The sequence below is a fragment of the Agelaius phoeniceus genome, chromosome 7 (genome assembly GCF_051311805.1).
Source record: "Agelaius phoeniceus isolate bAgePho1 chromosome 7, bAgePho1.hap1, whole genome shotgun sequence".
Classification (NCBI taxonomy): Eukaryota; Metazoa; Chordata; class Aves; order Passeriformes; family Icteridae; genus Agelaius; species Agelaius phoeniceus.
Genome location: NC_135271.1, coordinates 43,765,309 through 43,787,771, shown reverse-complemented (window position 1 = coordinate 43,787,771; position 22,463 = coordinate 43,765,309). Strand labels below are relative to the sequence as shown.

At 39.2% G+C, this 22,463-nt stretch overlaps 1 protein-coding gene across 8 annotated transcripts in view; it reads left to right on the top strand.

The window, feature by feature from the left end:
- NCKAP5 (NCK associated protein 5) overlaps positions 1–22,463 on the top strand; it is a 381,602-nt gene that overhangs the window by 251,578 nt on the left and 107,561 nt on the right. For all 8 annotated transcript variants that reach the window (XR_013183102.1, XM_077181707.1, XM_077181708.1 and 5 more), the window contains one exon: positions 12,523–12,672. Coding sequence is in view for 7 of the 8 variants with exons in the window: in XM_077181707.1 (XP_077037822.1) it covers positions 12,523–12,672 (150 nt within the window). In the remaining variant the exon portion in view is untranslated. The remainder of the gene's footprint in view (positions 1–12,522; positions 12,673–22,463) is intronic.

Below are 22,463 nucleotides of genomic sequence, written 5' to 3'. Positions count from 1 at the left end.
TGGTCTTTGAAATTGGAGATTTTGTGTGCTGCTTTCCTAGAGGGGAGATAAGCCAGTCATTCCAATTTCACTGCTTGTATATTTCTGTATAGTTTTTTTCACTATCTTTATTTAGTTCTTAATTTTTTGGAAAAAAAAAAAAAAGAGAATTTGAGTATGGTCTTGGGTTTTCTTCTCATTCTGGGCCACACTGATATAGATATTCATTGTCTCCAGCCAGGCAGGAGAGTGGGCACTGTGGTGTGCTTTGTGTAAAATCACACAAGGTTTATTTTCTGATCAGCAAAAGAACAAGGAAGTTGTGCCCAGATGCAAAAACATTTCTTCATTTTCCTTCAGCTCTAGCAAACAGCCCCCTCTACTTAGCAAATGGACCCCTTTTGTTCCCTTCTTTCAGGACTCAAGGTTTTGTTTGAATTTGGTGGTTGATCCTTTGGGCAAATTCCTCAAACTGGAGCTTTTCTTTCTTTCGGAGTGAAGCTGTTTCTGTCCCAGGGCCTTAAAACACCCATATTCCTGTGTCTCTGGGGCTATTTTAGTGCATAACACCTTCCTTCCTGTCCTCTTCTTGTTCCTGGGAACATTTTCACTCATGATATCTCTCAGCTTGTTTTTTAGCCATTTTCATTCCTTGAATATTGCTGGTATGCAATCTTCCTTGCTTATGAATTTCCTCTCCTAATCCATGACTCAGAAGCAATGGGTTTTCCTCTCCTGGAGGAATAGCTAGGCTGCTGCATCATACACCAGTCTGTGGCTGGTAAAACAGGTCAGAAACACTGAACACTGTTGTGTTGTGAATGTTGTGGGGTTTTTTTACTGAATGTCTTTTTGAGTCATCCATCCTCAGATCCCTTTTGTTCACTTTTATGGAAAATGTGAAGAAATGGCTTTTTTTTGTAGGAATTTCAAGGAATGGCTGCGTTGCCATGCCCTGGGATGTAGGTTAGAGATGGGGTCACTGGGTGTGTGCTTGTTACAGTCACACAGTGAAAGCTGGGCAGTGACCACGAGTCACAGCCACAGCTCGTACCTGAAAGGCTCCTCCAAACAGGTACTTGGCAAAGAATCCCTGGTCTGAAATGTTCACAAAGCATTTTAATATTGAGAAATATATTAATGAAGCTTTCTATGAATTGTTAATATGTTATTGAAACCAGCTGTGTGGAAATCATGGACAAACATACCGTTTAAACAGATGATGAATCTTAAATAAGTGCTGTGTCCAAATTCAGCAAGATACATCAATATTTCAACAAAGACATTTCATTTGTATTCCTCCAAATACAAATGAATACATGTACTCAGGCAGTTTTTTGATATATTTATGACCATAATTCACAAATAGAAATAGAACCTGCAATGTAAAACCCAGGTAATATTCCTTAAAAACACCAAATGTAAAACCCAGGTAATGTTCCTTAAAAGCACTGATGTATTCAGGTTTTTGGGAACATGATCATGATAACTGTATTATCAACCTGTATTTGTGAAGGAAGTTTAAATGAAATTTTGTATGTTATATTCATATGCATACAGAAACCTTATTGAATGTCTAACTACTGACATTGTTCTGAAAGCCATCCTCTACAATCAGTTACCTTATGGAACACATCCTGAACCTCACATTTTCTCTCTGATTAGTGTGATATCATCAAAACTGTACGATCAGTTGGTTCAGTAGAGTAAGGGATTTTAGTGCAGATTCAAAACTCTGTGTTTCATAACAAATGGGGATAAATTAGGTGATTTCCAGTGTGACTTACCAACATATATCCCATATTCTTTGACACGGTGGTGACTTAGTTTTAGTGTGTGAAGTTTGTTGGAGTAAATATCTGAATATGATGAAAGATAACTCTGTGCAATAAATGCTTTTGATCTACTGAACATTGTCTATACAGGGTTTTTTTAACAAATAGAATTATTGTTCTGGGATGTATGAAATTGAGTTATTATTATAATACCAGTATGCCTGACTCCAGAATAAATATTCTTGCTAATGAACTTTAAATGTTGCATAGTGATAATGTTAGAATAATAACAATAAGGTGGAGCCTAAAGCATGAAGTGTTATTGCAATATTTTGTTAGGTCTTGCCAGTATTCTTACTTAAAGCAAAATATTCTAACTCTTTCCATAGAGCTAGATGCCCTATGGGATTTTAATTTGCTGGACTTACAGATGAGTTATGTGATTTCTTTTGGGTAAATGAATTAAGAAGCAGGATTGTAAATAAAATTCTCCTTTGTTATAATTTTACATTATAAAAAAGGGAAAAATTATAATGAATGCTTGCATAATGTAGATAAGAGTGCATGTTATTTGAATAGCCTTAACCACCATATTTCTTACTTTAAATTTTATTTGACTTAAAGACTCTACTATGCATTAGCTTAATGGTGTTTCCAAGAGACATTCACCACCTAAAAATGAGATCATGAAGGGCCAAACCAAGAGCTGATGTATTTCCCAGAAATAACTGTGTGCAGTTCTTGAACCCCAGACTTTAAACCAACTACCCCACAGGCTTTCCTTCCTGAGTTTGCCCTTGAGATTTGGATATCAAAAAATTGTCCTGTTTGATCACAATGCTGGATGCTCTAAGTAGAGTCTTACCTGATTACAGATCACCCAAAGACCTGGAGTTTTTAACTCATTTTGACTTTATGTCAATCTACAGTGATTGAAATAGATGAGGAAGAGAATTTGTTATAAGTTCACGATTTAATATCATTCTGAAATTGCCCATGTGAGCACTAAAGCTCAGGACAGACATGGTACAGTCACATTGGGGAGGTAAAAACATACACAAGTGATACAGGCACACTTCAGGTGGCCACCATAAATCCCATTTTTTGTCTGCATGCTTTTGTGTTACTCCAATGTGGAACAGTTGTTGTGGCTGTCACTTCTAATTTGCACAGCCGTTGGTGTCAACAGCTCTTTCACGAGAGAAAAACTGTAACCATTGGCAATATAATTTTATCTTAACACAAAATTATACAAGCTTATTGTTTAGGCCATTGGTATGTGACATTTTATAGATGGGGCCATGGCCATGAATTGAAAAAAAGGCACTAGTTGAATTCCCTAGCTGAAATCCATGTAGGATTTTTAATGCTAATTCTATTGCAGAAAGAGGATGTATATCCTTAAACATCTGTCTCTGGAATGGAATTGCCCACAGGGGACTGCATGAGCCAAGCCTCCTAATCTGCTAGGGAGTACATTACTAGGCAAATATTAGCACATTTGTGTCTCCCAGAGAAGGGCAGAGAGGAGCCATCCTAACTCTTGGGAGCTCCACTGGAAATGCTGGGATGTCAAGGACACAAGCATTTGCTGTTAGACTGCTTTTCCATGCAGAGAAATCCAGGGCAAGCTCAGCAACAATTTAATACCTTATGGCTTTTTGTAGATTTGCACCATTATGCAAAGATTTTGGTAAATATTTAACCAAAATGAGTTTGGATTCTCTACCCCCAAAAGAGGGTGATTGTGCTCCTGAGCACAAAATTTCAGTTTTGTTGCAAAAAGTTCTCTCTTTTTTTGCTTGTTTGTGATAACGAAGTACAGCAATGGAGTTTTGTTTAGCACAGCAAAGTCTTATAAGTGAAATGTGCCATTTGTGCGCCTGTTTTTCAGAAAGCAGACTGTTCTTTCCTTCCCAGACTCATGTAGCCACAACATTTCTTGTTGGAAGGGACCTTAAAGATCATCTCATTCCACCAAATTAAAGAGAAAGGAAACAAGGATGTCCTGTACTGACACAAGAGTTATCCACATATTTGATTATAGCCCATCACCCACAGCTTTTGTCTGGCCACCTTTCTTGCCATCAGGAGTTGAGAATGCATTGCCAGTCCTTGAGGTACCAAGTCTGGTGAAGGACAGATGAGGTCTCCAGATACAGATCTGCATTTTCACAGTGCACAGGTGCCATTATGCTACCACTTTAATCCATCACACATCCTCTAGATATCTACAGCATCAAGAGGCCAAGATTGACTGATTTGATGGTACTATTTTGGATTATGCTGTCTATAATTCTAGTTTACGTTTCCCTCTTCTATATAGTGTTTCTATCTTTTGCTGTATCTTACTTCTGTTTCTGACTTTGGGAATGAATCCACAAAAGTCACCCATTGCCTGAACATGAATGTTTCACTTTCCCCAAATGGATGAATTTATATATGATCAAGTGGATTGCTCTCTCCCTACTTCCCCATGTCCATAAAAGATACTGTTCATTCTGCATTTTGACATTATTTCCTTGATATTTTCCAACCAGCAGAAAGCAGCACTAGTTATAAAATTTTAAAAAGTTGAAAAAAAAAATCTAAATTTTTGCTTATTTTCTAAGACAAAAAAAGGATGATTGTGCTGAATTCACAATCATTCTGTCTTTGAAAATTATTTTAACAAAAGCACTCACTTAGCAGTACGCCAATAAATTTATTTTGGAAAGAAAGTGTTCTTCTGATCGGGAAAAGTTAAGATAGTTAATCTGAATTCCAGTAATGTACTTGAAAAGTTGAAGTTTTGATCTAATCTGCAATGATTCTTCCTACATCTTATTTTTGCATGAAGATGAATTCTGATTTTCTTTCAGAAGTTTTCCTTACACGGCTGGGAGACATAAAACTGTTCCCTGGCACTTACAAAAAAAAATTATCTGGTAATGGAATAATATACCAGGTTTTTTCTTCCTAATCCCAGAGGTAACTTCTTAGGTCAGTTTCTGCAATTGTGCTTATGGTGAGAACTACTCAGCTAATACACTGATCTCATTCCAAAATACTATGGAAGGAAAATTGGCTTATTTCTAGCAACTTAAATCCAGAGGAATTTTTTTTTTTTTGCCTGAATTGCTGTTACATAAAATTTACTGAATTTGAATTTCAGAATAGTTTGGCTTATTTCTAGTTCAGTCAAAGGAAGGTATTTTAATACTGTACCTTTAGTCAAGTATAGTTACTATAATACCTACAAACCCCTTCACAAAAGATTAAATGGTACATACAGCTTTCCTGAAGGAAAGATTATTACTTTAAGTATGATAGTATAATGAACCAATTTCTAAGAGAATATCTGCGTGAAAAATCACACTGAATATGATTTATTCTCTTATTACCTTATCTAGATATATGAAGAAGGAGCAGCTGCTTAGAAAGGTTCTTTTTTCCCTGCTGGTGACTTTGCTAATCAGTGTAACTGAAGGTTTCCATTTTGAGCAGGAGCACAGGAGCTCCTGGACACTGCCCTGCCCCTGCTGAGCCTGAAACCTGGCCTGGGGTTTCAGTCCTGATTCCTGCTCTGATTCCTGGGGTTTCAGTCCTGATTCCTGCTCTGGCAGTGCCAGAGGTGGCTCTTGGGGATGGCAATATCCATTCTCTAAGGACAGGAGCTGGCACTGGGACCTGGGGACAAGAAATTCCATCCTCTCCTGCTGATCTGAGGAGAACACTTCATCCTCAAGTGCACTCTGAAGGTTTTCTGCTCTTACACTCCTTTGCAATCTGAACTTTTTCAAAAGAAATATGTTTTTGATGCATGGAGCGGCCAATAAAAGCATCATTGGGAAATTTATTAATGCTGCTGCAGAGCTGTTCAGCAGGGATGATAGCTTGTACTGGTGGGGAGTGTTCTGAGTGGAGAATAATGTGGAGAACAGTTAGATTGATACAGGGGTGGAGGGAGGCACATATCAGAAACATAAAGTATGAACTTGCTCCTCTTATCCATCACAAGTGTTTAATCTAGGCAACGCTGCTGCTCGCTCTGCTTACTTTGGAAGTGAAATCCAGAGATGAAAAAGGAGAATCTAATATGTTTTTCTGACAAGGGTAATGTTAAATCATGAACTATTTGGGATGTTGCTGTAAACTTTTGTGATATGTTGCATTCCTTTGTTTTCCTTCAATTTTGGTCAGCTTGTTCAGAACAAAAGCTGTTAGCTAAACAAAAATATATTATTATTACACTTACTGATGTGCTGTCTAAAGCAAAGCTATATTTTAGTTTCTCCTTCCACTGGGAGAAAAGAAAGCAAGAGAAAACAGCTGAATATATAGATAAAAGCAAGGAAGGTAAAGCAGAAGTCATTTGTAGCCTTATACTCAAAGACAATTCCAATTGCATATAATTTTAGTTGCATTTGATTTTTTTTTTCATGTTGTATTTTGTTTGCTCAGTTCTGATTTAGTTTGTGTTTTTTCAGGCCCAGGTTATTGTGTTTCATTGGATTCCCATCAGGAAGTAAAGAAAAATTCTTTTAAGTTGTATATTTTAAAAATGTATTCAGATCACAGAGATATCTCTGGTTATTCCTATAATGAGAGTCCTTCAGCACACACTTACTTCACTTTAGAGTTAGCATATGTCTTTTACACATCTCAGGTTTTGCTAAATGAAAATGGTTATAAAGCATATCAGAAGATACTGCGAATTTTCAAAGGGTATATTTAGGAAAAAGAGGCCATGGTGGGGGAGAAAGAGGAACAAGGTGACACTGGAAAACAAATTTAAACTTGTTGGAATGTTAAGTCTGAAGTGCTTGGAGCAATTTCTGCCTTTTTTCAGCTTGTGCAGTCAGACTGAGCTATTTGTGCATAGCTTGAGGCTGCTTTTTTAATGAAAGTACAAATAAACCCTCATCTACAGCTTTTATCTTCATCAACAGTCTAGAAATTCTTATTTTATAGTGCTCACAGTGAATGGTGTTGAGCACTAGGAGGTCTGCACTGGAAACAGTGCTGAAAAAACATCATCTGAGAATGCATCAAGACTATAGAATGGTCTTGCAAGGAAAAGTGTTCACACTTTATAAATACACTGTTGTGGTTTGACTGCAGCTGGGAACTAAACCCCACACCCCACTCCAGCAGGATGTGGAGAAGGAAATCAGGAGGGTGAAAGTGAGACAGCTCATATATCTGCATGAAAAATCATGCTGAATATTATTCTCCTATTACCTTATCTAAATAGAAGAAGAAGGAACAGCTTGTTAGAAATGTTCTTTTTTCCTGCTCATAACTTTGCTAATCAACTGAAGCTTTTAATTTTGAGAAGGAACCAGGAACAAAGGAGCTCCTGGACACTGCTCTGCCGCTGCTCGTGGGTTGAGAAAATAATAGTTTAGTAATGGAAATGGTAAAACAACAACAGCAACAAATTGTAATGGAAAGGAAAATATCAAAGAGAAATAAACCCCGAGAAAGAGAAGTGATGCAAATGTAAACAACTGTTCACTCCCTGGTGTCCAGCAGTCCCTGGGCAGGGGAGCCCAGGCAGCCTTGCCCCTCTGTACTGCTGAGCAGGATGCCATATGCTCTGGGACATCCCTTGGGTCACCTGGGGTCAGCTGTCCCTGCTGTGTCCCCTCCCAACTCCCTGTGCCCCCCAGCCCCTCGCTGATGGGGCAAGGAGCACAAAAGCCCTTGGGTCCATGTGATGTAGGCACTGCTCAGCAGTAATGAAATATCTTGGTGTTGTCAACACTGTTTGCAGCACAAATCCAAAGCACATAGCAGCTACTGTGAGAAAAAAGAGCTGTAGCCCAGCCAAAAGCAGTGCAAACACAAACAATTCTGTGTGTGGATTGTAAATTGCAGTTTGGGTTTGGAGGGAGTCTGCCTTGATTGTAGGAAGTGTTAGAGTGTGGTGTAGTGTACTCAGATCACCACATTCAGTCCCTGAAATCTAAGATATCTGTTCAGAAAATATCTTATTTGGAAGGTCCTGTGGAAGCTCTGGGCACGCCACAGAAAGCACAAAAGTGTTTTGAGGTGTTATCAGCATAGTTTGGGTTCCACATAGACTGGATTCCTGGATGCCTGTTACCACTGCCTCTCTATAAGAACAGCTACATTGTGAATATTTTTGGGTTTTTTCCTCAGTTAATTAGATATGAGCAATCCTAAGCACTATTTAATTATATATCATATCCTACATGTATTTTATTCTTGGTCGATTAATGTGTGATTAAAGTGTGGTTTTGGAAAATTGCAGGCATGACTCTCAGAAGAACTTGAATTTGCTACCATTGTAAAGCCTTTGTCTCTAATAAATTTCAGAGTTGAAGAATTAAAAGGAATTCAGAAAAGATCCCACTCAGGCATCACAATCTGACACCCAAAATTGAAATAGAGATCTTTTGTATCTGAGAGGTCCTTACTGAATTGCATCTGAAAAAATTCACTTCTCTGAAGGACCTGTGCTTAGCACATGAAAATGATCTTTAGCTTCTACAAGCAAAGATGTCATTTCTAATTATTACTTATCACTTTCCAGACAAGCAATTCATGTCATCCAACACTCACTAGGAAAATCAGCATTTCAAAGACGTTGATCTTTTTTAATTCTTGTTTGGTTCAATCAGATTTTTGTCACGTGTGCTTGTGAAAGAGTACTTGTTTATAATCAGTGCTCTAGATCCCAGATCCAGTTATATCATTATTAGATTATGCTATCTTGTATTATTATAGCCACTTGTCTAGTGCCTAATCATAGTTTTCACCATAAAAAAGAAATTCTAGAATAATCTTTCCCAGCTACTTTTTTTTTCTTTGTGTCTTCTGACGTTTACTCTTCTTGGTTTGAAATTTTATAGCTGCAATTTGAAATATTTTTAAGTGAGCTCTCCTTTTTTCCTCTCCTTTTTCCATGTGTGTAGTGTTATTCCTAGAAAGCATCTTAGAAAGAAGAAAGGGCTGGTGGTACTACCAATAAAACTTCTAAAGTAACGTAATTTCTGAAATAATAGTTAAGAAATAGCTGGCTAAGTATCCCTTCAACGCTTCTGTCTTCCTTGAGGAGGTGACAGTTCTCAGAGGAAAGACATCCCAATGACTAATTGTTAGGGTTAGCAGCCTTTTGCCTTTCTTGGGATGAAGAAAGAGGTAATTTCTGAAACAGGCAGTTTGTTCTCTTATCTTCTGAAAGCTTCTCTATGATCTTTTCCATCACTGTAGTTGCTCCCTGTTAATCAACAGTGGAAACACTTTCTTGTTCAATATTCTGAAAGGTAGATGGAAGAGAGAAGAGAGAAAATTGGCTTTACATTCCACAGTTTCCAGTAAATTATCATTTGCAATTTCAGGTGGATTTCCTGCTGTCTTAATTTATTGTTCTTACTTTATTTCTTAGTGGAAAGAGGGAATATTATACTGTTCTTTCCTAGTTCAGCTAACTGAAATCCAGCTTTCTGATAAGTCTCAGTCAGGCCACTGCATTGTCCAGCTTCATAGATCAATGTCTTTAGTGATTTATATCTTTCCATTGATCCTGGATGATGGTTGCCATTCCTGGGCTGCAGGGACTGTTTCCATCCCTTGTTTTCTATGGGCCATGGGGCCCATGGTGTTTCATCAAAGGGTTCATCATCACTGGACTGCTTGTTTGATTTATGGAGCAAACTGAATACTTAGAAATAATGGTCAGGGCATGATTTGCAAAATGCTGTTGGTTTCAGCAGAGCAATGGCAGTTTAAACCAGCCTGAGAAGCTTACACAATGTGGGACTCCATTGTAAGTTTCTCATTAATTTCTGTGGGAAAGGGTCTACAGTGAGCAGCATAATCCTAGTTTCAGTAAGATTTGAATTTTTAATATTTTTATTTTCTCTTTGTTGACACAGAGCATTAGAGAAGTAGATGAGCCTTTACTGCAGAATTCTCATCAGGCTGCTGTGTTAGCATCCTCTCATGGTACAGACATGTATCTTAAACTCATTGGTCTGGGGAGACCCAGAATGGAGTAATTGCTTTTTCTTCCTCTTATTTTTTTTTTAAGCTGTTTTACTTCCAGAACACCATTTCCAACTGTTACCTTTTCCCAGAAATTAAACTGCACTGATCAGCAGGACAGCACTTACTCTGCCTTTGCTGGGCTTTGCACCTGGGGAGGATTTTGTTATTCAGTTTGAACACAGCCTGCCTGTGACTGTGCAATATGTGAGGCATGAGCAGAGACTGCTCAGGAGTGGCAAAAGAGGCTCTTTATTTGAGATAACACAAGAAGTGTAGGACTTCAGGGAAAAAAGGAGTAAGCTGCTTTACCCCATTGTTTGCTGCCTTCAGCATGCCCACTCCAGAGCCCTCTGTAGGATTTGTCCCACATCCCCCAGGAGATGCACATTTCCTCCCCCAGCACTCAGCTCCTTTGATACTAACAGATTTTGCACACTCAAGAGGTTTCTGTCGTTCCAAAAGCCTTTGTCACTTTAGGGATTTGACTTTTAGCACAAAGGGTGCTTTACAAATCCCTGCTTGCTTTCTGGAGTGTGGATTTTCCACTCTGCCCTCACTGGACATCACCCAGGTGGAACTGGTGAATGTGATGGGGCAGACCCCTCAGCACATGGTTTAAGCACAGTTTCTAAGGTTAGAAGTTTTTCCTCTGTTCTGCACCTTTTCCATGGCTGAAATGCTGGAACTCATTTATTTTTGCTCAGTAGTAAACTACTTTTGGAACTATGTGAGCTGTACTTCAACACCCAGGCAGGGGCAGGGGTAACAGCAGTGAGCGTCATGAGGTATTCAAGTGCACATCAGAGTGAAATAGGATGTGTGTTCTGATTATGCCACTAGTGTGCAAAGTTCATCTAATTTTGTAATTAGAAGATGAACAGGTTACTTTTTTGTGTGGCTGAGATTTACTCTGAGAAGCTGCATTACTCCACTTTCTGTAATGAAATGTCATAACCTGTGCTTTCTTCTACTTGTCCTTTGAAATTGCTGCCCTGAGTTTGTGCAGGAAAGGTGACCCTGTGCATATGTTTATGTTTTCTTCTATTGTTAGCCACATCTGATTCATGTCACATCCCCTCCTAAAAATAATAGTTTGTATTTGAATTGCATCAGAGATATATACCTTTGTCATTTCTTTCCCCTGAGTTCACTGAAGTGTTTTATCTCAATGCACTCCTTAGGGCAACTTGAAGCAAAAATGGTTTAATGGCTCTTTTACAGGTACTTGATTGTTGCATCAGTGGGTAGCAAGAGCAAAAAAACAAAGCCCAAGTACTATATTTATGATTCCTTTGTGATCAGGGTAGCAGTAACGTTGGAAACCTGATGGAATAACTCTTTAACATTTATGTTTTGGGGCTCAGAATGAGATATTTACACATGGTTTGTGTAAGGGTGTTTATTAATTAAGCCCATAGCATATAAAACTAATTCTTGATTAAAGTTTTAACATAGTAATAGTCAATTTCTAAGCTAGTTAATATTTTAAAAAGACATTGTTGTGAATTTGATCCAGACTGCTGATTTTTAATTCATTTACCTATATGGGGTTTAGTTAAGACAATGCTTTGCTATTAACTCTCAAACAGTTGTATTTGCACATTATTCAAGCAGGATCAGTTCTTCATGAAGATGCACACTTTTATGCTTGGACAGAGTGCATGTTGTGTAGTATTTATGGGCAAAACATCTCACTTCTGGGGTCACTCAAAGATCATGAATGTCTGAGCTTTTGTACATAATTATCAGAAAGGCACACAAAGACTAGATGCTCATTGAAGGAATTCTCTAGATTTGTTCTGACACTCGGTATTTAATGTTGATTTACCTCACATTTTCCATTCTCAAGCTGCTCATGAGTTGTCAGTCTGCATCTGCTCATGCAGGTAGAAAAGGTGGTTTGCAAGGTAGAGCCAGTCCCTCCTGTGCTGTGCTCTGATGATGGGTCACTCTCAACATCTGTGGAGTTCTCTTTTTTCCCCTTATGCTTGCATTGTCATTTTGGGCAATGTTTTACATTGTCTGCTTGTAGTCTTGGTGTTTTCTTTCTCTGTCTCACTCTCTCTGTGGACAGAGAGCTTGGACAGATAATTATTGGAGTTAAGCAGGACTCACTGTTCAATCCTATGAATTCTAGAGAGCTCTGGTAAAACTCAGCTCTGGTAAAACTCAGCAGCCTCTCAGCAGCCTCTCAGCAGCTGCAGCTGGTAAGAACTCAGGCTAACTGACTGGAAATAGACTGGGACACTTCTGAAAGTTTTGTTGTCAGTCTCATTCTCTCCAGTTATGTGTTAGAGCAGATCTTAAATCAGTATTCATCTGGTAGCAGCTTGATTCTCAGCCCATTATTTAATAATTCAAATATTAGCTCTAGATGAAGAAAGGTGAAAGACATTAGGCGTGAACATATGTTAGTTTTCCCTCAATAAACTGCTTTATCTTTCAGTGGCAAAAAGCTGCCACTGAAAGCTGGTATGTTCAGTGTTCATTGCAACTTTTAAAGAAGAAAATGGAAGTTATTAAAGAAATGACAGTTCTGAGTTTTAAAAATCTGAAGTAGAAGTAGCAGTTAAGTTGTGCATACACTTGCAGAATTGGCATAGCATGTGTCACGGAGCCTTCATGACTCCACTTATTTAGCACTTTAATCATGTCACTAGCAACTTCCTCTGTCTTTTTTTCATTCATATACAAGGGAGGATTGGAGATATTTGCATAGTTAACTTCATTTGCACCTGTGAGTAATGACATTTTAAAAAAATCTTTGCAGGAAAAGCTGTCAGAAGACAGTAGGAGATGTAAAGAAGGCATGGAAAAAATTCGCACACAGGCAGATGATGATTCAAGAAGTGAAAGCAGCAGCACTGAGGAGGAAAAGGAAAAAACAAAATTGCTCTTGGAGCGTTTGAAAGCTCTGGAGGTAAGAAGCACAAGAGTTTCACACATAAAAGACCACCCTTCCCCCTGCCTCATTCATTTATTGGCACTGAATCACCCTGTAGTATTAATCTAATCTTTCACAGTTCACCTGATTTCGTGTTATGGGGTATTTTTTTCACAATTCATTTACCAAGGGTGAACAGGAAGCTTAGAACCACTAAAAGGATCCCTCTCTAATGCTGAGCATCACATATCTTTAAAAGGAACTTAATACATTATTTTAATTCCTTTGAGACCATTTAATAAGAAAAATTGCTTTTACTCGTTTTGTTTCAATTATTAATATTGCAAGACTAATATAGGTGGTTTAACAACTGTCATAAAACTAGTTTTGCTCCATTGTAGTTTATTGCTCAATTTTTAATTGCTGGACTGCTTGCTTGGGAGAGCTCAGGCCTTTTTACTGCCAGGCTATGGAAAATCTATTTCCTTGTAGACCTCATGGAGAACTGCACACTCTACATTTTGAGTGCATTTCTGGAAAATTAGGATCTTCAAAACAGTACAGCTTGTGGCAGCTTCTAAGTAGAGGAGAAGTTTCAAAGTTTTCTAAGGCAGCCATGGACAAGGTGCAGGTAAAACTTTGACCACAATATACATGAGCTTATTTTGTGCTTCTTGATAGAAGCATGATCTTCAATGTCTATGAAAAAATAAGATTGCATATTTAAATCTAATTTTTAATTACTAAAAAGTGCATTTTTCACCTTTCTAGTGTTTCCTCCTTTCTCTTCTGTTCAAGCATTTATGTAGCATTATAGGTATGGGTAGATGAATGCCTTAGAATGATCTGTGTGACATTTTGCCTGTGTAAGGTGTTGGTAGACAATAGATTCATCACTATCCCTATATATTTTTGTTTAAGTGTGAAGGCCCTTTCACATGATAATTTCTGGGTTGAGTTGTACTCTGATAGATTAGGACTCTGGGTTTTTTGTTCTTGAGGACCTTGTTAAAAGTAAAATATGAACAGTCACAACCAGTCCTGTTTGCATCTAAATACAGGATCTGAAATCTCAAAGGTGTACACAGTTTCTTTAATTTTACTTTAAAGGCTTAGACTGTTTGTGAAAGAAACACATGTAATATTTAATAACTCTAATTTTGCCCTGGGGATAAAAACCACATGCTACTAAGTGTTTAAGACAGTAAAACTCTAAAAAAAGTGTACAGTTTAATATAGTCTTGCTTTATCTGTTGATGAAGAATGACTGTAGGTTCCTTGTTGTCTTTTATTTCCAAAACATGCATGATTTCTCTTTGCTTGGCCTCATCCTTAACCAGTCTGCATGACATTTGCAGTTCTTTATGTCCTCAGTTAGTAGGGAGGTGTTCAATAATGTCACAGCCTGTTGCAGTGAGTTTTTACACTTTGTAATAGTTTGAACTAGTTTTGTTTTGTATCCCCATATTTTTCCCAAATGGTTTATCCCAGACTGTACCTCCCTCCCTTTACCTGTGTTATCCCTCTCCCTTGCTGAGATCATCCCCAAACCCCCACCCTGGCTCTCTGTCAATCACTCAGCCTCCCATCCCCTCCATCCAGAAGTTTCTGTCCAAGTCATCGAGTGATGAGCCAGAGGCCAGGGGTCAGCCCCCAAGCCCTGCCCCATTCACTGTCCTAAATGTCCATCCCCCAGTACCCATCCCTTAGGGTCACTCATTGGTTGGTGAAATGTTTTCTACTTTTGGTTTCCACCTCCCTTTAAATGTAACCTTGGCACCTCTCCCGGGGCTCTGGGCAGGAGGCCCCTGAGGTGCAGGAGCTCCTTTGGGACTCCTAGAATAAAACCTTGGATTAACCCCTGCTAAGAGTCGGCCCTTTGTCTTCTACCCATGTCTCTGTGTCTCTTGTGCTGCACAGGCGACCAGCCCAGGTGCCCTCAGCACCCTCGGGGCACACACAGACAGTGTCTCCCCTCAGCCCAGGTGCCCTCAGTACCCTCGGGGCACACACAGAGAGTGTCTCCCTGCCAGCCCAGGTGCCCTCAGTACCCTCGGGGCACACACAGAGAGTGTCTCCCTGCCAGCCCAGGTGCCCTCAGTACCCTCGGGGCACACACAGACAGTGTCTCCCTGCCAGCCCAGGTGCCCTCAGTACCCTCGGGGCACACACAGAGAGTGTCTCCCCCCAGCCCAGGTGCCCTCAGCACCCTCGGGGCACAGAGAGTGTCTCCCTGCCAGCCCAGGTGCCCTCAGCACCCTCAGGGCACACACACAGAGTGTCTCCCTGCCAGCCCAGGTGCCCTCAGCACCCTCGGGGCACAGAGAGTGTCTCCCCCCAGCCCAGGTGCCCTCAGTACCCTCGGGGCACACACAGAGAGTGTCTCCCTGCCAGCCCAGGTGCCCTCAGTACCCTCGGGGCACACACAGAGAGTGTCTCCCTGCTGCCAGCCCAGGTGCCCTCAGTACCCTCGGGGCACACACAGACAGTGTCTCCCTGCCAGCCCAGGTGCCCTCAGTACCCTCGGGGCACACACAGTGAGTGTCTCCCCCCAGCCCAGGTGCCCTCAGCACCCTCGGGGCACACACAGAGAGTGTCTCCCTGCCAGCCCAGGTGCCCTCAGTACCCTCGGGGCACACACAGAGAGTGTCTCCCTGCCAGCCCAGGTGCCCTCAGCACCCTCGGGGCACACACAGAGGGTGTCTCCCCCCAGCCCAGGTGCCCTCAGCACCCTCGGGGCACACACAGTGAGTGTCTCCCCCCAGCCCAGGTGCCCTCAGTACCCTCGGGGCACACACAGTGAGTGTCTCCCCGTGTCGGCCATGTCGGGCCTGCCCCCGGTCTCTGCCGACTCGGGACTGGCCCAGGGTTCCTGAGAGCTCCCAGAGGGACAGAGACCAGAGCCCTTATCAGTTGTGGCAAATTGCCCAGAGAGAGAATGTAGCACTAAGGACAGGCAGGACCTGGTTCAGGAAGGGCAGTGGTGTCAGTGCTATGCAGTGCCTTGCTCAAAACCACACGTTAGAGAATGCCAATACTTCAGGGATTAATCTACACGTGGAGTGTAAGGAGCTATCAAAGGAGAAATATGAACTCCAGGGCCAACATTAATTGTGATCCAATATAATCAAAACAGAGTGTTGTTAACTCTGTGTTGTTTAACATTATGCATCTTTGCTGTATTTTTCTCTTGAAGAATATAAATTGTAGTGTCAAAGACTGTAGGGTTTATTAATTAAGAGACTTTTTTAAAAGTTGTATGCAATTAGCTGTTCTAATTCTTTACTATTTTCAGACTAATTATTCTAAATATTTTATTAGTCTATCTAGAAAGGAACAAAAAATTACTGTTTGTTAGTTTTTTGTGCTGTGGGTGTCAGGATCCTTAATCTTACTTTACATTATTAGATGTTACTGAATTAATGAAATCAGAAGGGCTAATAAAGTGCTTGCTAGAACTGGTCCTCCATCTGTCCTACAGAGTCTGAACACTGCCTATAAACAGAAGCTGTTAAAAGTAATAGTCAGAGTGTGTGACCTAATCCATTAATGCCTATTAATATAATTTCATTAATATCATCAGTGGTAAGAAAGCTTTTGATGTCTCTTCCTATTAGTTTGTTCCTCAGCTGTAGCACATGACAAGCTGGTCTGTTGGGGCATTGTAGAATTATTTCATCCTCTTCCTCCTCAGCTGTGTTCACTTTTATATTATATGTTGCTTGGCACATATAATATAAATTTACATTTATTCACATGTAGATAAATGTATTTGACAGTGCACATCCAAGGAAAAGTGAAGTTTTAATTCTATAGAAGTTTACATCCAGCAGGTATTTTTTGTTCTGGTTAATGCCTTCTCTTGATTGCTCACATAAAAAGTTGGGTAAATCTGAGCTAATTTTCCAGTGAATGAAGTACCAAAAGAGAAAGGCTATCCACCAGCTCAGGGATAAATAGGCAGCTTCTCCAGATATAAGTGCAATATAACAGATTATTTAGTTTCTTTTGTTTGGAATGTCTGTATGGGAAAATAACTTCTGTTCATACATAGAGGAAATTGTTTCTGCCCTTCCTGGGCTACTGACCTTGTAGATGTGAGATGGTTTCCTTCAGGAGTTTCTGTGGATGGGAAAAAAACTGTAGTCATCCTGGTCAGCTGGATCTGCAGCAGGAAATCTAAGAATAAGAAAAGGGACAAGGCTTCATTTTCACAGGAAACTTTATTTAAATAGCTTCCATATCATGGGAGTTATGTTTAAAATGTCTTCTTTTTTTTTTTTTGCTGTCAATTGTATGGCCAAATAAATTTCAGTAATACCTTTTATGTTTTATTAACTGCTGTTTATCCTAGAAATTTTCTCACTGAACAGTACAAATCAGTATAATAAAGTATCTTTGTAGCCAGCCCAAGTGAAAGCTATCATATACTTTGATAAGAGATATCTACACATATTCTCCCATTGCTCCTTTTGCCTGTAATTTTTTTTGCATCCTTTATCATTTACAGCAAATTCTATTTCCACTTTACTGACTGATAAATACCATAAGTTTCTAATCAAATGGAACAGATGACAAATAAATGGTTCACACCATCTTGTGTCCCGTTTTACATAGTTGAAATTAATTGTGATTTCCTGGATATCAAAATTCCTTTATGCCTTCAGCATTTTTAGTTGGCTGCTCTTGAAATGCCATTTAATTTACTTCAGTAGTTATGATCAAATGCCTTCTAGCTCTTACAAAGAAAAAAAACCATTCTCTGATATCTTCTCTGTGTATCTGGAGAGCTGCAAAAAATGAAATATTAATGAAATATGGTTAATAACATATGAACTCCGTGGTGGAATTTCCTTTTTAAAATTCTGCTTTCATCACCAGAAGAATTGCATTTTTTTTAATTGTAGCCAGAAATATACAAAAAGTATAATTTATTCTGGACATGCATCAACCCCCATACAGCAGTTCCAGATTTTTTCACCATTTTCAATTACAGTAAAACAATAATATTATATTTCCAAAGTCACATAGATACAAGTTAGAGATTTTTCACAAAGCCTTAATTTGCTCTCCTGGGTATGTTAGGTGTTGTATGGATTTTCATTTCAAGATTGTCTACTATTTCTTTTTTCCAGCAAGAACAATTTACACAGTTACAGTCCACAGAGGGAAGCTTTAAGAATATTCTATATTAGACAAACAGTGTCTGTAAAGGCCCTAAGAGTGTCCCAAAGCTTTGTTATCCAATATGGAGCCACGGGTTCTCTGCCCCAATTTAGCCTCAAATGACTGAAATACAAGCACCAAGCACCTGCATAATTGAAAGTGATTTAAACTGATCTACAGCATTAATGTCAGTCTTAATCTAAACATGTCTGTAAAAGCTATAGTTACTTTGATTTTAAAAATTTAATCAGTGATAAATACTGTGTCAGCTTTGAAGGCTTATTAAAGTCTGTCATTTGCACAGACATTTTTGCAGGGAGGGTAATTCAGTATGAATTAACTGTGTCTGACTCTGTGAAATGTTCCAGCTCTTTTGAATGCCCTTCTCTGCAACTGCAGTAGTGCAACTTGATTAGAAAGATTTGCTTTTGGCTGCTCATGAAGTGACTGGGACACAGCACAGCTAACACCTTGTTAAAACCACAACATTTGCATTCAAAATGAAATAAACAACATGGCATGGGCAACAAAGAGGAGATTCCCTGGTTTTCTCAGTGTCTGCTTCCCCAGCTGCAATGGGCACGAGTTCTTTTGGCCTCAAAAATACCGACTGAGGGCTGCTCCCAACCTTGCGTTTTTCAGCAAACCACTGGGGTAGCATTAGATTGTAACCTTGGAGTTATTGAATGAAAAGCCTAATTCATGTGTGAAAATCTCATTGCTTGTGGGTGAGTGAGACTCAATGAAGGTTTCAGTAAACCAAGCTGCAGTGGAAGCAGTATCTGCTGGGGTAGAATCATCAAACCACTCCAATTTTAATTAAAGAATTTTGCCCTCTTACCCTTTGCAGTTCATCACAGAAAGATGTGTTTTGTTTTAATAAATTGAGCTTTGGGAGAAAACTCACTCAGGATAATAAGCTAAGTGTTCAAATATATTAGAGGAGTCATTTCCCTTTTATCATCACCATTAAACAAATGAGGAAGTATGTCAAGTATTTCCGATATTATGTTTTTACTACTCTGCAGAGGAAGAAAGACATGATAGCAATGAACTATGAACTATAAAATAGAAATATGAGAGGACTACATAATTCCTCTGGGTGGATGGAGAAGATAACTTTGAATGGGATGCTGCTGGTTTTTATTTTGCTCATTATTTTTTTTCTCTTCTTTAGTTTTATTTGAATGATTTTCCATGTACTGCAAGGTAAAATGGGAAGAAAACTAATAATTATTTTCTTTTCCATGAAAGAAACACACCATATGCAGAGGCGAAGAGCCTGAGTTTCTGAAAATATCTGTGAGGAAAGTCTTCTTGTTTATTGCAAGTCAGCTGATACACTGGAGTATAGGAAATGTGAATCACTTGACTTAGATGCATAGAAAATCATGAAACTTTGAAATATTTTGTAGCAACATTCTAAAAATTTTGCAGCAACCTGTCTTGTTCCAGCCAATGTGTTTAATCTGATTCATCCAGAAGCCTCTTCTTAGCCCAATGCCTTGGCCATCCACACAACTAGATCCATTATGCTGATTTGTCACTGAAGACCAACCTACTTAATTCTAATATTTGGATGATTTGACTTCTAAATCTTTTCAGTAGGAGACTTTTATAATTTGTTTTCTGAACTGTGCCTAAGAACTCTTTTGTTTTTTTATAGCAAGGGGATCAGACAATGAGGCAGGGCAAGTCTTATTTCCCACCTTACACAGTGGTGAATCAGCACAGAATCACATCATTGCTTTCAAAACCAGCCCAGTTTATTCTAGCTCTTTCCAGATAACAGTATTGGCAAACTGTTGCAGCTTTCCAATAACTGAGTAAATTCTAAATTAAAACTGAACGAGTACCATCAAGCTGAATGTTTTCTATAACCTGTTGATGCTTGAGCTGATCTGCTGTAGGTGCTCAGTGGCTCAGCTGGTCTTTGGGAAGCAAATCTCATGGCTGCTACCTGTTTCTCCTTGCCTTTGTGCCCTGGGGTGCTTTCCTCCTTCTGTCTGTCCTCCCCTGCTCTGGCTGAAGTCCTCAAAAGCTCATCCCAGCTTTTGTTTGTTCCCCCCCTGCCAGTTCACATCTCCCACTGTGGCTTTTCCAGCCATCCCACAGGGGTGTGAGGCTCCACAGTTGGCACAGAGTTATCTGTTGGGATGTTACTGGAAATAATATCCTCATATGGATAAGGATTAATAGAAACCTCTTCTGGGCAGACAGTTTAATTCAGTTAGAATGTGGTGAGTATTTAAGAGAAGAGGATGTATTTCCTGCAGACATGTAAAATATTTATCTTTCTATTTTTCTCTCTCCCTTTATTTTTTTTCCCCTAAGCCAGTTGAAATTCATGGCAATTTCTCTTTTGGCATAGAAAAATCAAGATGATCTAGCAGGGATATGAATTTACAACAGGGGTGTTGAAAATAGCTCAGCCCACTGGATGTTAGAAGAGCTGCTCAGATTTACTCTGTCATTGCTGTAACCATTTCCTGCCATCATTAGAGACAGATTCCTGATCCACTGTTCATCTCCTGAAATGGGAGAGTGCCTGTGTAAAAATTACTGTACATTAAGTCATTGTCTCCGTGGTCCAAGAGAAGGCCATGCTTATCTGCATTTTTCTCACTATTCAGTTCAACAAAACCTTAAAATGCTTTCTAAAATCAACTGTGGTGCCTCCTGAGTTACAAACAGTATTGTTTTCTTTTCTGATTGAGTTAAAGGGAAAATAAAAGAATTTGGAATTGCATCTCATGACACACCATGGCAGTGGTTCAGAAGTTGAATGTTTTGGGTCACAACATGCAGAGCTTCTGAGGGTTTAGCACTTGTTGTAAAGGTAAAAGCTTCCAGATCAGCTCGGTTTTGTACTCTGGCATACCCACAAAGCAGTAATATATTGAAATAAGCTAATGCAACCAAGTGCTCAACAGAGTATGCTTCAACTCTTATTCCTGTTCTGCTGTGTCTTAGACCAGCATTTAATTGTTTTAAGCTTGTCATTGTGTCATACCCCATCAACTACCTGTGAATTTTGCTGCAGATCAGGATTTTTCTCCTTTAGCCTGCTCATGCAGTAAACAGGTTTTAATGAAAGTTACTTCCCAGCTTCAGTGCTCATCACACACATCAGTGTATCCCAGTGAGGTACAAGTCACATACCACATACCACATACCACCATTGTGCTGTTCCTGATTTCTTCCTTCTCAAGACAGAATGATATAAAATGCTCTTTTCCAGGACAGTGAATCCAACATCTGGCAGGGGGGAGGAAATGCAATATATGCAGATGTCTTATATGCAATTTTTTTACTACACATTAATATTTCAGTCAGGATGCTGTTTAACATACCCTTTAGTTCACCTACAGTGGTGATTTTTTTTTTCCTAAGTTTTGGTGCATGCAGTTGTAGAAATTATAGGTATCCTGTAGAATCCTCAAGACAATATATTGAGAACTGGAAATTTTATTGAAACAAATGAGATCATAGATAAGTATTTAATGTTCATTTTACTACAGCCAAATGAAATTACCTATATTACAAATTAATCGTTTTCTGGGATTTTCCAAGTTCCAGTCCAATGGCACTTTTCTTATAGCTGTGTACCACACAGAAAGCTCTGTGGTACTTAGCTGGCTGACATAACAGCAATCTCTAAATAGTTCAGAGTATTGAGTATGGCCACAAGAATAATGATTTGGTGCCAGAAGGTCTGAGGAATAGGTGTAGTCAGTGAAGAAAAGGTAAGTCACAGAAGTCAAGGAAAATCATCTCGGTTTTATTAAACCTGTCAGATTTTCTCTATTGTAATGAATGTTAACTGTATTCTGCACGCAGTCCTTGTTAAGTTGCAGTGAAGGAATCTGCTATTTCTGTCTGCCTTTTATAATCTAATGATAGTTTTTCAGTACCCTTCCTTCCAAGTGCGATGCCTTCTTGCAGATAATCATCATTTACTGTAACTTACCTTTTTCAGCAATCAGGCATGTGCTACAATTGAGAATCCACTCTCCCCATGGAATGGAATGAGATTTTCCAGCACTGTGCTATAGATCTAGGTGGCTGTGTTTATCCCCACACATCCATAATTTCAGAGAGTGAGACTCAGTAATTTTTTTTAATAGTTTCTCTCAGCTGTGCACTCTGGGCCTGGCTCTCCACAAGCCCTTTCTGTGAGCCTGCTCATTACTCACAGTGGCCCTTGTTTCAGAGGAAAGCTTCTATGTGACAGAGATTTTTAGAATCACACCCTATATTTTTAATATACATGCTAATGCATGCAATTTGGCTGTCAGCAATGACAGTTCTACAGTTCATAAACTAAATAAATAGTTGCCGTTTATTTCAAGCTAACATTATTTTTAAAATCCCAGTATTTTGTGGATGTTCTCCACTGGCTGCATAGGAAATCCCAATTAATTTACCTCAGCTGTTTGAGATGAATCCCTTACAACTCTTTACTTACAACATAATAAAATAATTTATCTTTTAATTTCTCCTTACTATCCTTGAAAATGCTTGAACAGTATTGAAATCTCATGGTGATGCACTTCTTCTTAATTTGATAGTGATTTCTTTTTTGTTCATCTTGTAGAAATACAGCATTGGAGATTATAGAAGGGATTCTGGGCAGGTATATTTACACTCATACACTGGAA